General features: G+C 36.4%; 1 protein-coding gene across 8 annotated transcripts in view; it reads left to right on the top strand.

The window, feature by feature from the left end:
- YAP1 (Yes associated protein 1) overlaps positions 1–17722 on the top strand; it is an 89950-nt gene that overhangs the window by 46205 nt on the left and 26023 nt on the right. For 4 of the 8 annotated variants that reach the window (XM_030454902.1, XM_030454932.1, XM_030454912.1 and 1 more), the window contains exon 4: positions 7975–8088. The exons of the other annotated variants lie outside the window; for them this stretch is intronic. In XM_030454902.1, the coding sequence (XP_030310762.1) occupies positions 7975–8088 (114 nt within the window). The remainder of the gene's footprint in view (positions 1–7974; positions 8089–17722) is intronic. 8 annotated transcript variants of the gene reach the window in all.

Genomic DNA, 17722 nt, shown 5'->3' with positions numbered 1-17722 from the left:
TTATCTGGTTTTAAACCTCAGATTTCTTGATGCCTGGTGCATCAAGCAAGAGGCTGATGCTTGAGGTGAGAGAATTTTTATTTAATATTTATGATGTCAGTAGAAAATACACTGTAGTTCTTTGATTTGTGTTTTTATTTTTCAAATGGATAATTCAGACCTTTAAAGAAGCAGAATTTTTCTCTGATTTCTTCTGACTGTATGTGCTATTAGTGAAGACCAGATAAATGCGGGTCAATTTACATTAAATTTACATTAAAATTTACATTAAAGCTGTGGTGCTTCTGCAGGGTTCTTCTGCTTCCCCTTGCTCCATTACTGGACTTGGTATACTCCCATTGATATGCATCTCCTACATTTGTTTTGAACATCTCATTTTTCCAGCCTTCTAAATGAATAAAGCAAACAGCAGGAATATCTTGTTCAGAGGCAGAGACATTTTGGTTTTCTTCTTGTTTTCCTACCATTTTCAAAATCCTGTGTCATTGTGATTATTCTTGTAGCTGAGGAAGCCTGGTATCTTTTCCTGGAATATAAATTGTTTTTCAGCTGGTCTGAGGGGACCCTAACAAGGCAGCAGTAAAGTGTGCTTGTTCTTGTTGTGTACTCTGCTGTGTGTTTTCAGAGCTCTCTTGTCCTGTTGGTGCAGAAAGCAGGCAGATAAATCCAGTGCAATGCTAAGTTAGACTGCTCTGCTCATCCCTCTGCTTTGTCACCTCTGTCTGTCGCTGAGGTTTGTTTTATTTTCTCACTATCTGATTGTACATTTTGTGTGTCTGCTGTTGCTGTATCTCACAAAGGTTATTGGTTCTGGTTTTTGTTGTCTTTTTAGGCAGTTTTGTTTCGTGCTGCAGTTCATATGGTGCAGACAATACCTAAAGATTAACAGGCATAACCAAACTCTGCTGTTCATGAGTGGGTTTTAGAGGGGAAGCTAATCAAACTTTTTGTTGGCTGGGTTAGAAGGTTGGATTATCCTGAAAATGAGTCCTGTTGAAGTTCAGGAAGTCATGATTCAGAGCAATTAAGGTTGCAGGCTGATGGGAAGTTGGAACGTCTGTGATTATTTTTTCTGTAAATATACCCCAGGAAACCTGCAGCAACAGATGACACAGTTTTGCAGTCACTTCTGAAGAGCAGGTAATAGGAGAAAGGATACAAATCTCTTCATCTGTCTTGTCTTTTGTCTTAACTTGTTTATGTTAAAACTAGGTGCTTGTTGACATAAATAATATTGACATATATTGACATAAGTTCTGTGTTTTAAGATAACTCCTCAAAGCTTCCACTGTACCAATAATTAAGAAGAAATGATGATAGGGAAGCTGGGTTCATGTTTTATGTGCTTAGAAAGAAATGAAAGGTCCTTTGCAAAAAACCCCAAAAACAACACACCCCGCCCCCCAAAAAAACCCAAAACAACACCAAAAAAACAAACAAACCTGATTAGTTCTAAGAAGTAAAAATAAAAAGATAGAATTCGGCAGTCAGTATTTGTGTATTATTGTAAATGAAAATCAAGAATTTATATGTAATTGACTGAAGTGTGTGACCAAAGGTTCCTGCATAGATTTGTTGCTCATGCAGTTAAAATGTTCTAAATGGCTCGTTTTCTTGTGACTTGAGACATTTCTTAAGTGTTCAAAGAACTCATATTTATTTTTATTTTAACGGGTATTACTTTATTTAATATGAAAAAATCTCTTAAAGTTTGTTCCTCAGTGTATGAAGAAATCAGAATTTTAGTGTATATTGAGTTGTGTTCATGTGGTGTTGCTTTTTTTAAGCTTAAGTCTATTGAGGGAGTATGACTTGGAACTGGCTCTTACATTGCACCTGCTTTCTTTCAACTTATTTGCATTTAACAGAAGTCTGTTTTGACTTAAAGAGCATTGAACCTATATGTATTGTATATGATTCTGTTTCTGATGCCTCATCTGGCAAATTTTTGTGTACTAACTTTAAATAATGAGTATTTATTTATTGTTTTACTAAAATTTCCTGTGCCTCATTCTATTGCTTTTTACTGATGAGATCATGGTACCTTATGCTTTCTCAATGGCCTCATAGGGATTGAAAGAAACAGAAATATCAAGGAATTGTGTACCACTTCAGCACAGTGGAGCTGAAATCTTGAGTGCTAATTTCCTAAAAATAAGACTACTTAATGTTCTAATTTGGATATTGATCCCAAGGATCTGGGAAATTGATACCTTTAGTTAGAAGTTTCATGTTACAAAATCTTACTGGCAGTGCAACATGCCTTAGTGCTTTGAGAACCTTTCACAAAAGATAGTGGGAAAAACCAAGTGTAAGTATTTGGACAGCTGGAAGTCACTGGCGTGCAAAAAGATGCCAAAATGCCACAAGGGAGAATGCTTTCATTTCTGTATAGTTCATCCTTGCATAGTGCTAATTAGTTGTGGCCCTTTATCAGAAGTTACTGTACCTGTTCTGGTATACTTAATTACAGACTGACATAGGAGCTTGCTTTTAAAATTGCTGTGGTAAAATGTAAGAGAGAAGATTTTTAGGAGCTGTTTTGAAGGCCACTGGAAGCCTCCATTAGCTAGAATGAAGAAGAAGAAACAAACTGATGAGGGAGAGAACAGAACTGTCAGAGCTGTTGTCTGTGAATTGGAGGTAAACCTTTGTCTTTCCTGGGTAACCAGTGTCAGTGGAGCTCAGGGAAAGTAAGGTGTGGTAAGCTTGAAGACAAGTCAAAAGAATATTTAAAACAAAAACTGGAAATAGAGAAGTTTAGCATGAGGTTGACATTTTTGGGTTGTTGTTAAGAAATCCCACCCCTTGAGGTGGTTTAGAGTGGATGATAATCCAGGTTATTTTGCTGCAAGTCTTGTTTCTGTAAGGAAACTTAACAGGCATCTGAACCAGCTTCATCTGTTCCCAGAATGATTTGTGAATGGACTACTTAATGAGTGTTAGTAAACATACAGCCTTTACAGGAGTACATCAATATGTGAGAAGTGAGGATATTTTTCCTTGCTTATTTTGGTGCTTTGAGATTTTTTTGTTTCAGTCTTAGTGCCCTTCTCTTACTATGTGTAAAGAACTAAAATGGTTAGGGCCGTATGTGTGCATAGGAACCCATGGCATTTGCTGGTTAAACTTCTGTGATAAGTGCTACATCTTCACATCAATAATGGGAAGAAAACAATCCTGCTACTTCTAAATATGCAACGTGTATATAAAAATTCGTCTTGACTGTTCTGATTTTGTGTGTGTATTTCTTAACAATTCTATTCCCTAAAGGTACTAGAGGAAAACCCATGTTATTCTGCCTTAAAAAAAAAAAAAAAGTAGTAATAACAGTATATTGTTCTTCTGAGGAATCTGTAGTACAGATTTCTGCATATCTTACAGAGGTAATGTTACAAATTTGAAAGCAGACAGTGCCTATTTGTTTCATGGTTACAGTTGATAAAATAGGATAATAAATCTGTGTGTATACTTACGTTCTCCAGATACTTCTACTTCCTGAATAGTGCTTGACAGTACTGCTTACTTAAGCTTTTTCTGCACAGACATGAGAGAATGAGCTTTTAAGCAGATAACCTGTCTTTGTCATCTTTTGTCTTCCCTCTTACACTGAAGTTTTGAATTGAGCTTCTCAATGAAAGTCTATAGACCTAAGGTAATCCTCTTGCCTCTCAAAGTAAAGCTGGCTGCCGTGTTAAAGGTTGGTAGGAAAATAGACACTTGAATTCATAACTCTTAAGGTTTTTCCCCACTTTGGGGAGTGGGAAGGTAGGGAGGAATATGCCAATAACTACAAATTCTAGCCCTTCTATTACAATCCTGCTCATTTCAGTTGCAGATTTCTCTTATGTGTAACCATGCTACAACTTGTGCTTTGTGTACAGCCAACACTATATGATAGGTTGTGAAACTTGAGTTTCTTAGTAATTGCATGACAGTCATGTTAATTTCTTTCTTTCTTCACCTGCAAAAAATGCCCCATTTTTACTAGAGTGTTTGTAAGTTTTACCGATTCTGTAGAGCAAAGGTGGACTTCAGGGAAATTTTGTGTTTTGGTATAATTTAAAAAGTATTGGCATCACAGTGATGGTGATTTAAGGAATAAATTTCAGCTTTCACACAGAAAGAAAGAATACTGTTTGTATTCAGTGAGATCTGCTGTTGAACAGAGTTGTTCCAGTGCATATTCTGTAATATCTAGATACAGATGTCCTTTAATATGCATTAATCTTAAGATAAAATACTGCCTTATTTGCATTTATTTTACAATTATGTCTCAAACTGTAGAGACCTGGTAGTTTTACTCTGTATCCCAGCATATCTTGAATCAATACTATGTTTCACCTTTTATTATTCTTTGTTGCCTTCTACCTGCCAGCAGTGAGCTCTGCTTTGCATCCAAGACATTTCATGACAAAAATGGTATATTGAGAAAGTAAAAACTTGCAAAAAGTGGAGACATGCACACAGGCTTTTAAAATTACATTTGTTTAGTTACAGTGTTATATAAATATTTAGTTACAAAGGTATGTCTTATCAGTAGTTCTGTGAAGGGTGGCTTGTGTTCAGAAATTGGAATCTAATTCTTTGAAAACTTTGTCGTTAACAATTCCACAGTAATTGGTGACTTCCATAGAAGGGTTGTCTCTTCCTGGGCAAATAGCTTCTTAGAACTGTAAACTTTTGGTTGTTATTGTGTTTAGGTGACCTAGGAGGCATCAAACAGAACTACTGGGAGACCATGCCCCAAGGATGCTGTTGGGGCTGAATGTTTTCAAAGGTTCAGTGAGAGGCTGGGAAATACTTAAAAGACAGATAAAGCCTTGGCACCTAATAAGGAGACAGAATCTGTCTCAGGAAATCTGGAACTCCCTGAGGTACTTAGAGGCCAAATGAATATTCATCTACTATACTTTTTTGGGGGGTTGTATGTGTATTTGATGCTTTATTTAAAAGTTTATAGAATGTCACTAAATGGGCTGCTTTCAGTAACAGGTTCTGTCCTTCACCCTAGGCTAGGTGCCTGGGCTAAATGGACTGTTGGATTAGGCCCAGCATGGATGTTCTTGTACAATGTGGGCTGCAGTAGGTACAGAAATTTTAGTGAGAAGGTCTGAAGAGCAGCAGTATAGAGTTTACATAACTTAAGTCACTTGAAAACAAAAGCTAATGCTGGCAATTCTGTTCCCGTTGAGCTTTTTTGGGGAAAAGGGATATGTAATTGCACAGGAATTTTTCTAGCTACTCCAAGTGAATGAGTCTGCTGGTCCTCACTGTGGTTTTCCATTTTTCTATTTTACTTGCTTCTAATACAGAGTTTGTCAGGAAGCCAGTTACAGAATGAGACCCGACAGTCTTCTGGTTTCACAGCTGCTCACAAAACAAATAGGAATTGCTGAAAGCAATACTAATCAATTTTTGAACTGCCATTTCAACATGTAGGGATGACAGCAGAAACATGGGAGCAGTTTACTGGCCAAGGAAGAAGGCAACATCATCATGACTGTCAGAAGTTTTTAGAGAGAAAAGTTCTGTTTCTACAGCTGTTGATAGCTCTTAGCTAGGAAGATTCGATACTCTTAACAGCCAGGTGAGCAGACAGCTCTGTGCATTTTATTTAGGAAGAGTCTTGCCCAGGTTTGTCTCTAGTAAGCTAGCATTCATCAGATCCCAGAATCTAATAAGCAGTATACTTCCAGAACGTAGGTGGACTGATCAGCTCCTGGCATCCCACTTCAAAGGTATTTTGTTCTTACTTACTACAAAGGAACATGCTGGACCAGTATACACTTTACTCAGTGTACATCAGGACCGATACCTCAAGTTTTGTTTTTCCTAGAGCCAGCTGGGTTTTTTTTGGTTTGGAGTTCAAAAGAAAATTGCCTGCTGAGTTTCATCTCTGAGGAGTGTGTGGCTTAAAAAGACTCTGAGGAGAATGGTAGTGAGAAGGCTTGCCCACAGGGCTAGGGTGTTGGCTTAGCAGTCAAGGAAAATTGTTGTTTCTTATTGGCTTCCACACTTGGATGGTGTGGGACATGTCACTGTCCTCCTGTGTCCCAGTTTTATAGCTGATTAGCTGGCGAGTCTTTGGGTATGGTGACAAAGTTCAGGTTTCTTCACACTTCAGCTATCAATTCTACATCAAAATCCTGTCATATTGTGATTTTATTATTTATAACTGTTTTTCAGCATCATCACTCTTTATCTGTTCTGTTCACTTGCCTCTGATAAAAGCTGAGGTAGACTTGTTACTTGCATGAAGCATTTAAAGCTTGTGAGCATTAAGGGTGGGAAATGTCTGATGTTTATATCACTTTTTCTTCACTTGAAAATCTATATAGCTTTAGTGGTGGAACAGTGAGGTTGCTAAAAAAAGGTGTAGTTTCCCTAGACAAAATGAAAGAGTTTAAATTAGAAATGTAGTTCTCCGGGGCTCTTCACAGACCATAATGAGAAAAATTTGTCCTGTTTATATCTTGGGATATTGTAATACTTTTAACATTTCTCCAAAAACATCTTTTGAGATTAAGCAAACAAATGTATCTTCCTCCTTCCTCCCCACCTTCTATCTCCCCCCCAGGCTCCCACCTTCCCCCACACACCAGCTTTAGGCAATGAATTCTTCATCAGGAGCATGACTTCAGGACAAAATTACAGACCGAGAACTAATGTACTTTGAACATGTATATAGTAGATACTTCAAGCATTTATCAGACACATAAACATATATTTTCTTGTGTGTATCTGAATCTTGCGTGGAATTGTGATGTTTTGCATACTTAGTGTACCTTGCATTGTACAGAATAGTCTGTTAGTCCAAGTTGAGCAGCCAGATGCCTTTTGCTAGTGTGTACTACACTGCTGTGTGTATTTTCGAGTGTATATTACACTGAGGAAGACACTGAAATATGATGGCTTCCTGTAGCAGGACTTGTTCACATTTCTTTTATATTCATAACATTTGTAGTGGATCTTTTGCTGTAGAATTGTACTTTAAAGAAATACAAACAAAACCCTCCTGTATATAATTTAAATATTTTAAAAGTCTATATCTATGTGTTTATAAGAATTCAAAAATGTACATTTGTAAAGCACCTGTCACAGATGAGGTGAATATAACTTTTAAGAAATTTTCAGTCTAAGCAACATACATGTATCATGTAGCAACGGGACTGAGTGGTTTATGAACTGTGTAGTTCTGAAAGCTGTTTTTGTTGAAAGCAGCTATTTGGAAAAAAAGAGAAACATGCCTCAAGACTCTGTGTTAAGCTGTTATCTTTGGACTCCAGAACCCTATCACCTACCTCCCTTTTACCATTTCCTAAATATAGGTTTCCCTGACTGTGAATTCCTGCTTGTAGAGGAGTAGCACTGCATCTCTGTCTGCTCCTGGTGTTTTCTTACCTTTGTCTTATCATTACTTGTTTTCCTCCTGTTCTTAATTTTGCTTGGTTAAGCCTGTAATGCTTTCACAGAAGGTTATTGTGTGAGATAAAAAGAAAAGTAGTTTTGTCACTTTTATTTGTTTGTGAAAGATAGGGGAATATTTCAAGATCTTATCAGTGTTACCTTGTTGCTGCTGGGCCTTAATCACTAGATGAACTTTCCCACCTAAGGTAGAGCATCTCTGTGCTTACTCTTTTTCCTGGTGCTCATGCTGGTTTCATTCTGGCAGGCTTGACTTATTGCTGGTTTTGTACTATAGCAAAAGGAAGTGTCGAAAGCATAAGGAAGGATGCAAATAAGTTATAAAATTAAAATCCAGATCCTAAATCAAAATTATTAGAAGTGCTTTCTCTTCTTTGATTTCCCACCTGCCACTTCTTTGCCCTTATCCCAGTAATGTTAGACATGAGCTTGAAACTTCTCTGTTTCATATGCTGTTATATATGTAAAATGTTGGAATTTTTTTTAGATCAATTTCAGCTGGAGCTAACAAGAGCCCGCCATCAACTCCTTCCTTCTATATTGCAGGCCCACTCCCCGATGGATGGGAACAAGCTATGACCCAGGATGGAGAAATTTACTACATAAACCATAAGAACAAGACTACATCTTGGCTAGACCCAAGGCTTGACCCACGCTTTGGTAAAAGTTCCTCTCACTTCAGAATTTTTGATTCGCTTCAGTTCACTCAGCTTTAATTTTGCAAGCATATTTTGAAAACTTTTTTACAGTAAATTTGAAATAACTTCTAATTTGAGTTATAGAGACCTTATTTGAATCATTATTTAAAAAAACAAAATAAAAAGGGTTAGCATATATCCTGTAGGAGTGTATGTCACCGAAGTTTCTGATGCTAGGGGTTGGGATTTTGCCATACTGTCTATGCAGTTCACAAAATTGGTGGCATTTAGAAATTATTTACATAGAAACAGTTGCAGCCAAGCTCACTCTTCCCATTAAAATTGCAAATCTTTACTACAGAAGAATCTTCTCATTCCCAAACAAATATTTTCTTTCCTTTGTGCTATCCTAAAGAGGGCATCATCAAATTATGCTGTTTAAGTGCACATGAAACATACACCAGCTTATAATTCCAGCTTGTCACAGTGATGGTAATGACAGAACTTTGTTTTGAACAACAGGGAGAGAAATTATTATTTCTGTTGTTTCTACTTCAAAAATCATTATGTGCGGTAAAGACTGTATGTAATATTGCAAATAGAAGTAGTGAATTAGGAATCACATGGTCTAGATGTAAAAATTTAGCAAATTAAAGGTTACATCATTTTTTGTAATGTGTTTGATCTATATGGAAAGCAGATCTGCAAACATTTAAATAAAATATTGGCACATTATTATGAATAACAATGTCATATAAAGAGATTTTAAACTAGTTTCTTAGATTGTCAAGGTGATTGTTCTGATGTATTCAAAGTGGTATTACAGCATTAATTATTGTATAAAGCCATGACCTGTGTATGTAAGCTTAATTAGATGTATTAATTTGCCCTTCATCTGTTTTCCCAATAACTTACTATTTTCAACTACTTTTGGTTTTAGTTATTTTTCCAGAGCCATGGAAAACCAGTATAGGGGGGAAAAAAAATAATAAAGAAGAGATCATTGTGGTTTTCAGGCTTTAGTTTTGGACTTGGTGCAACTAAATGAAAACAGTGTGCAGATCACTGAGTAGGTCAGGCTGAGGGGATACAAAGCCTTTGAAGCTTTACAGGGGTTGACCTAACAACAACTGTGGGCCCCTTTTGGGAGAGACATTAACTCCATGATTGCCATATAAACACAGAGCTGCAAAACTCAACAGTCACTCTCCTGCTTTGTTTTTTCTGAAATGGCGGTCGGAAATTTCAGCGTTCTTGTTTTGTAGGCTCGAGTGTTTACTTTAAACATCCGTTTGCTCTTATGGAGAGCACCAGATTGTCACACTTTGTTTATAAACTGCTCACCAGTTTATAGACAGGTTGAACCACTGTGCAGCTTGAGCCCAAAGGTGGGGCATATATTGAAGGCTGTCAGCTTTGGCAAGTGTCCACGCTGCCTGTAACACCAGGCAGAGCTGCAGACCTGCTCGCTGTTGCAAGAAGAGTGTGTGGGTAATTTGCAACTTCACAATTACCTAATATGTGAATAAGGCTGAAAAGGAAGCTGTCATTTTGAAAATTAGTATTGCCTTTTGCAGTTAAAAGAGGCAGGTCAATTGCATTTACGTAAGTAATCTTGCAGGTTATGTGTTTTTCTTTTCTCTGAATTACTTTATAGTTTCCAATTACGAGCTGAAATTAAAAGGAGTGCAGAAAAGGCTTTGACAGAGGTTGTGAGTGAGGTGAACCTTGTTTCTCAGAACTGTTTTGTACTCCTGTAAATTGTATGGCCAAACTGTAAGGGCAAAAGCTACTTGTCTTGTGCATACTGACACTCCATCAAATGCTAAGGCTCTGCGATTAAACTGTAAGTAGTTAGAAATGTCCAAAAGACTGCATAAAGGTTTCTTGCTGCATAGCTTCCCTTTTTGGGCCCACTGCGTATGTGTATCCCAGACAGGCTTGAATACATGCCAAGGCTCTTTATTTTGTGGTTGGACTTTTAATCTGTTCCAGACCTTTTCAGTCAAAGAGCTCAAGTGTAACTGAAAGGGGCAGGAAAGGGAAAAAAAAAAGAAAGAAAGAAAAAAAAAAACACAACATGCAGACTCTTCTGATCTAGAGTGACAGCAAATAGAGACAAGCTGCTAGCTGCTGCTGAGCTTGAAGGAGTTTTCCTTGAAATCTTAAATTGTACGCATTGTTTTGTGGTTTATGTTTTTATCGTTTGAGCCAAGAAAATACAAAATCTTATTTTTCTTGCTTTCTCACTTGTAACCTCCTTAGGTCACTCCAGTACAGAGGAAAATAAATCTATTTGACAGAGCTAACTTAGTGAGCCTTGCATTTATTTATCATGTGGAGATCCTCAACAAATATATGCTGTGATCCTAAATAGCATGTGAATGACTCAGAAGTTTACCTTTCTGTGCTTAATATAGGTTGTAAGTCCTGAGTTGTTTTTGTTTGTTTGTTTTTTCCTCACTGGGGATCACCATAGTCTTCTGTCACTGTGTATTAACATAAGGGCTTAGTTTTAATTATTTTTTTACTACTAACAATTTCAGAAGCAAAGTCAGCTTTGTAATGTTGAAGTTTTTTAGTATTACAGTAATACTAATATTGATTGAACATGAAGGAGAGATTATTTTTTCCTTGACGCTGCTACTTTCACCAATCTGAAGAACCATTGTAAACAATAAAGCTGTTGAATGGTATGTGCAAACATACTCTTATGGTCCAGTATTCATAAACAGAAGGTTTGAAGAGTCTGTGTCCTCATTGCTTCTGAATTTCCAGCTTCCAGTCAGACAGCCCTTACATCTCTGTAGGTTCCTCATCAGATGGAAGCTTTGTATTTGTCTTTTTCTTTAGTAGGTGTGGGGATACACCTTTTTTGTTTGTTGTTTGTTTGTTGGTTTGTTTTTTTTCTCTGTAAGTAGTGCTGGAAATTTTGCACTACTTGGGCTATAAAAGAGAGAGGAGGGAGGATGGGTTTGAAGAAATTGGTTTAGGCAGACCCACCTACTGACTTAATTGGTAAGGGGAATTTGGGTATTACATGCTTTTAAACAGAAAATAAAAGGTTGCAGTTAATGAGGATTCTTTCTTAGAGCAGGCTTTTAAGACTAATTCAGCTGATAAGAGTCTGTCAGAATACGTGGTGGTGGAATATGCAGGATCTAAAACCTGAGTGCTCCAAGTTGAAGAAAAGAAGACGCAGATCTAACATCTTTGAAGTGGGCTTGAGGTCGTCAGCTATGCCACTTAAATGGCAGTAGAGTCTTGTGGCTGAGATGTTGATCCTTCGAGTCTCTGTATTTGACTTTAGAAAAGTTTTGCATTAGGAGAATCCACAAACTTTAAAATCTAGGGAAGAACTAAGTATGAAAGGAGGGTCCTCTTATGCCAAATCATAAAAGATGCATAAAAGATGACATGGGATCAAAGGAATGGGGATAGGAGGGAGGGGGTCCTTTGGCCTGTGTCAGCAGGATTCTTAGTCTAGTGGAGCATCTGGTACAAACATGCTGTCCTACCTTCTCAGTGCTTTGCAGCCCCCTAGTAAGGGGCTTCAAATCACCTTGGGGGTTTTTATTTTATTTTATTTTGTTTTAAGGTTATTTCTTTAAAACAGTTGTAGTGTCAGGTTGAGCTTGTGTTTTGGACTGTTTTGACTTCTACTAGTTTCTGCTATTGTTCATTCGTCATTATTCACAGATCTTGCTGTTTTTCCTAAGCCTTCCAGCTCTGTTAATGTTTCCTTGATAGTCAAGGAATGTCTGGGTAGGAAGTGGGTCAGCTGTGCTTTCTGAGTGGCTGGAGCTGGTGAAGTAGAACAGCATCTGCTTTTCTATAAAGTTAAATTTCCTAGAACCAGAGCTAGTTGAAGTTCGGAATTCTTCAGCTTCGTTGCTACAAATTCCCCAAAACAGGTTTTCTATGAGATACTATTAATGGGACTTTAAATGTTGTTTTACTCCAGTTCCTGCAACTACTTTAATTGAGTACTGAAGTTTGAACACAAGACTTAATACATTAACACAACAGAGACACAGAAATCAGTTGCCAATTTCCAGTGTGTTGCCACTTGCAGTTCACTACCCATCTTCAAATTTAACATATTTAATATAAACAAAATGCAAATTAATTTAAGCTGCATTTCAAAAACAAGTTCTATCAACTGCAGACTTAAACAACATTTAAAGTCCTTATGGAAAGTGACATAGGAGTTCTGTGTACATTCGCTGCTTGAACTGTACAATCAGGAAAAGGAATAAAAATTATTGTAACAGTTAGAAACACAGACAATGCACATGAGAATTTTTACCTGGTTTAGTGGGAGGTTTCTGCCCATGCAAGGGTTTTGAACTAGATGATCTGACCCAAATTGTTCTCTGATTCCTTTCTTATGTAAGAACATTTTACCTTTGTTGACGTAATAAAAAGGCTTTGTTTGGAAACACTGAAAGTAAAATGCACCTGTAGATGTAATAGCAAGACATGTTTGTCATTTTCCTCAAAAAACCCAAAACAAAACAACAACCTACAACCAAAAAAACCCCCTGAAAACTGGAAATTAATTTAAAAGCTTAAGCTTTGGAGCATCTACTATAATCAGCAGTTAAAAGGGAGTATTCCACAGTGTTGATTTCCTGTCCTTTACCTGTCCTTCACTTTGCTTAATGTGCTTCTTCAAATGAGTTTGTAGGAGCCTTGCCAGAGGCAGATTTGTGAACAAGAGAAGTAGAACCTTAGACTGGAAAACTTTTTTCTTGGCCTTTGTCTGGTCAAAAAAGAGCCCAAACCTCATGTTTGGTCACAGTGGCATTTCAGATTGTTTAAGTTCCAGATCTGCCTTTCATTTTTACACAAAAGCAGAACATGAGCCATGTTGGTTTTGATCTACAGATTCAGTGGCATATCCTTTTTAGATCTCTCAAAGTGGATTTGACTCATCTGAAAGGTCTGTTGGTTTTAGATTGTTCACTTCCCTATCTCTGATTTTCCAGAAGAACACTTTTCCCATCCTTGGATGGGGAAAAGACTTCTGTAGTTTGGTATATGTGTCAGGGAATGTACATCAGTTCTTCATTGAACCAGTGACTTGTGTCACAGTGAGCACTTGAGAATCTGCACAGGCAGTTTCAGTACTAAGCATCCCTTAGTAAGGGGCGGTGCTGCCTTTATGGTAGTGACACCAAATGTGTATTAGCTGTTCATCATATCTAAAAGTGAAATCTTGTTTTTTTCTATGTATTTAGGCCTCTTTATTGAAGGGAGTTCACTGAAGAAATCTTTAACTGCATTCTTATGCAATACTTTTGGGTAGATTTATCTACTCTATGTAGAGTATTTGTATAAAAATAAAAAATTGGGTGGGAGAACCCCCACTTCTCTTTTGCCAGGTTTGGTTTGTTTTTTCAGAATAATTTAATCCTCAGAAAGGACATTTGTTGGCAATGGTGTCTTATGTCAGTAAAAATAATGAATACTTCCAGTCTTTTGCTAGAACAGCTATGACAGTGAAAGAAAACTGCTTTTAAAAAATAGGGCTGTTTTTTTCAACATTTCCTTCTATGGTTTGATGTGAACATACTGTGTCAAGAATTGCAGGTGCATTGTTTTGAACACATTGTTCATTATCGGTAATCTAAATATATATACGCACACAATAATTATTTACTCTGTATCTAATTGTATATAAGCTGAAATTTTGAAGAAGCCTCAGCTTTTTTTTGCTCCTTGAACTGATCTGTCGAAACACGATTTCAGTTCTTTGTATACACCAAACAGCTTGTTGATTTTTTTTATTATTATTACAGTAGGTTTTACTGTATTTTGTAATTTCTGTTTAATAATTTCTAATGGGTTTATGATGCATTAAAAAGCACGCAGGTGTGCACATGAATGTACGCAGGGTTTTTTCCCCTAAAATAAAGTGGAAGGAAACTTGCATGTTAAAAAGAAGTTATTTTATAAGAAATTATAATTACACAGCAGTTTTGGCTTGTTAGGTGTGGTGATTAAGCAGTGAAGTTGTTTGCAGCTATTGTCCCTATGTAAACTCTGATTAAACTTAGAGTCCTAAATGCTCAAGAACCTACAATTCCTGCAATCTTCGGTGTTTCATACACATTAAACTGAGATTACATTAGTGGAGGTTTCTTCTCATAATCTGTCCTATGCAGTGTTCCCTATGTATAGTACTAATGCTTAAACTGTTGGTTTGAATCTGTATGAAGATTTAAAAATAAATTCAAATATTTAAAAATTGTTTTGACTTTAAAAATTCAAATGGGTTCCTTTTTAAAGAACGGGAAATATTTTGGTTTATACGCCTGCACTGAGCAGAAGTTTCTTACAGCTCTTTAATGCTGAATTTCATATATATTTGGTTTCTGGCTGTCCATATTATTTCAGTTCTTCTGAAACTGGCATACACTGAGTTCAAGTGCTTTGTAAATACTGCTGTACATTAAATCCATGAACAACTGCAATAGTTTCACTCCAGTTTAGTTTCCAAAGTGTTTAGAGGCTATAGGTGCTATGGACTCTTGGTGGTCAGTGAGTCCACCTGTTGTACCTCTGTGTTGCTTGGATGCAGAAAGATTTTTAAAAACAATGTCAGCTTTATCAAATAAATAAAGAATTCTTTACATTGTTGTAATCAGGTTCATTTAATGGCAGAAGAACAAAAAGAAAAATAAAATTTTCATTTGCATAAAAGTAAGTGATAAATGCAGAGGAATTAATCCGTAGTTTAGACACCCTTCTGTAATTTCATTGTATTTTCATCGGATATATCTTATTTTAACTAGGAGTTCAGCTCAGGAGTGTGTGAATATTCCTTTTTACTCAACAGTGACACTAAGATGTGTTTGTGTGCTTAAGACAGCAAAATGAGCCTGGGAAACATTCTCACTCAGGTTTCCCCTTCACTCTAAGCTTCAGGATTAATCAGAGACTGAAAACAATGCAATATTCAGTCATGTTAATTTTTAAGATGTTCTATAACAGCAGCATTACAAAACTTCAACTGGGATTTCCTTAAAGTAATACAGCAGCACATTACAAAGAATGCAATCCAGAAACATGACTTGTATCTTGATTAAACAAATTGTTGACCCAAGTCTCTCTAAAAAAAGCCACTTGGAGCAAGTTTTTATTACTTCCGAGACTCATTCTTTCAAATCCTGCTGGTAATTTTTTTTTTCTTCACAGCTCTTTTCAGTTTAATCAAAGAGGATATTTGCCTTTGTTGCAGTGCTGCAAACTAGCACCATTCAAAAACCTGGCCATAGCCAGAAATTATGCACAAAACTGTCAAGTTTCCAAATGAAGCTGAAGGGGACAAGTACTCTTTTTACCTCAATGAAAACATTGATTGTAATTATTAAGAACAGTAAGGTATAGTATGTTCAGATTCTGGTTTTGTTGTTGTTTGGTCAAATAAATCCTTAAATTTAAAAACTTTGTTAGTCTTAGAATTTTCAATTAAAATTAGTTTTAGTTTTAAAGGATAAATACAAAAGAAAACATATCAAGTGTTTAGATGTGTCTAGTAATTATTAAGGATGCTCTACACCAATCTTTGCGTTTAATTCTGCCTAGGAGAAAGAATCTGTGTTACTGCAAACTGTTAGTGCCCTGGGATGTGTAATTTAAAATGGCATGGGATCTTGGGAGAGAATTAGCCTTTTATGTTTGAGTTGTTAACAATCGGGTGGCCTTTTGTCTCTAGCTCAAATGGCTGGTAATTGTGTCTCTCTCCTTTGTTTGTTTTATGTTTGGGATTTTTTTCCCCTCATTTTTTCCTTTTCCCTCCCCATTTTTTGAAAATTAAGGATGTAGACAGCAGACTTTTTTCAGTAAGTGTCAAGTATTATCTTCTGCAGTACAGAACTGGCATTTTGCTGTTGAGTTTGGACAGTAGAACATTTAATGTGTAACATTCGAAAACCACTAATTCTCTGTTCTCCAAAGCAGATTGCAGCTCTTAAAATTGACTGTATTTTGCATATTGTGAAGCTAAACTATATTATAGGACGACAAGATCTTTTTTGTTGTTGCAAGTTGCCCGTGTTTTTTCGTGTCTGCCCCTCCTCCTTCTCCCTCAAATCCCCCTCTTCTAGAAACAAAGAGTTGTTTGTTCCTTCTCTGCCTGTGAGGTCTTTGCAGCCTCCACTGTGTGGGTGCAGAGCCCCTTCCTTGTGCTCCCCACAGCCATGGAAGGTAAGGAACAGGATGCATCAGAAAACTGCTAAGCCCTAACTCATAGATAAATGAAGTTTTCTCTTTGAATTCAAAGTACTTAAAAAGAACTGTGTGAGTCAGGATCATCACAAAACCCGTGAGGTGTGAAAATGAAATCTGAGATCTCACATTGATAAACATTATTTTGAGTGCAGATTTCTGCAGTCACATCCTCTGTAAGTAATGGACAATTGAGAACTTCAAAAAAACAACCAAGAACAAATTGTGAACTAAAAAAAAAAAAGCACCTTAACAACACAAAAACATCTAAAAACTTTTTTTCCCCTATCACTTAAAACAAGTGGTTTTCCTCTTCTTATTAAACATCGTGCTGAAAATTATACAAAATTTGTTTTTTCCCTTGAAGATAGCATACTATGTAGTCAGTCAAGATGACTGAAAATAATTCTGAAAATCATAATTTATCCGCTAGTTCTTCACTTGGATATATTAAGTTGGTAAAATTCAGTTAGCAATGTCTTTTAATGTCTAAACATTTAGTTTAATTTATCATTTAAAAGTAGTTTTCTTACATGAAAAAATATCTCCCTGGTCTGTTTTAAGGACAATTTAAAATCTTGTCAGTTGGAAGTCTTTTGCACATTTATGCTTCAAATATTAAAAATTATTAGAAAAAGCCTTTTAAGATATTCCTGAACGAGATTTCAGAAATTAGATTTTTAAATTCAGTTTCTGAACAGTTATTAGATCAGAATTAACTTTTCCTCCAGTGTTTATTAATTAATATTAAATATACAAAGAAGCCTCAATATCTTATGATACTTCTGATTCAGATACACCTAAGGTTAGAAACATTGCTTTCAAAATATACATTACAAGGCATATTGGGCACGTGGGATGATGGAATAAAATGAAAGATACCAGACAAACCTAATGGGGTTTCCTACAGTTTTAATTGCTAAGTTGGTGGATGAGAAGCCATCTGTGATCAGAGAGAGGCAAGGATAATAAAAGCAGCTGTCAGAAAGATACAGGTATATAAATACAAAGATACAGGTGTGGGAGGGAGATTATTTCCAAAGCTGCATTTTAGTGGAAGAGAAACCTAGAAAAGGGAAGTATTATTTGTATGGGGCATGCAGGAAAAACATATCCATAAAATGTTGAAGTGATGTTAGTGATATTGCACTTAAGTGTTTAACTATGGTTAGGAACTGTTAAACTTTGATGTCATCTGTAGCGTGACTTGGCTGTGAACACAGGAGGCAGGGACTCGGAAACCATGATTATATAATTGGAGACTAGACCACAAAGGTGGCCTTTTTAACCTAAAGAGAATGGACAATCTTCAGCTTTGGGTATTTAGTTTTTACAAGCTAGGTAGTTTGCTGTTAGCTTAAATTTCCTTCTTTCATGTGACTGTAATTTTCTAACCTTTGTCCCTCGTTACTTTTCACTGT

Source organism: Calypte anna, chromosome 1 (genome assembly GCF_003957555.1).
Source record: "Calypte anna isolate BGI_N300 chromosome 1, bCalAnn1_v1.p, whole genome shotgun sequence".
NCBI classification, from domain to species: Eukaryota; Metazoa; Chordata; class Aves; order Apodiformes; family Trochilidae; genus Calypte; species Calypte anna.
Note: the sequence above shows the minus strand (reverse complement) of the source record. Positions and strands in the feature narration are given on the sequence as shown.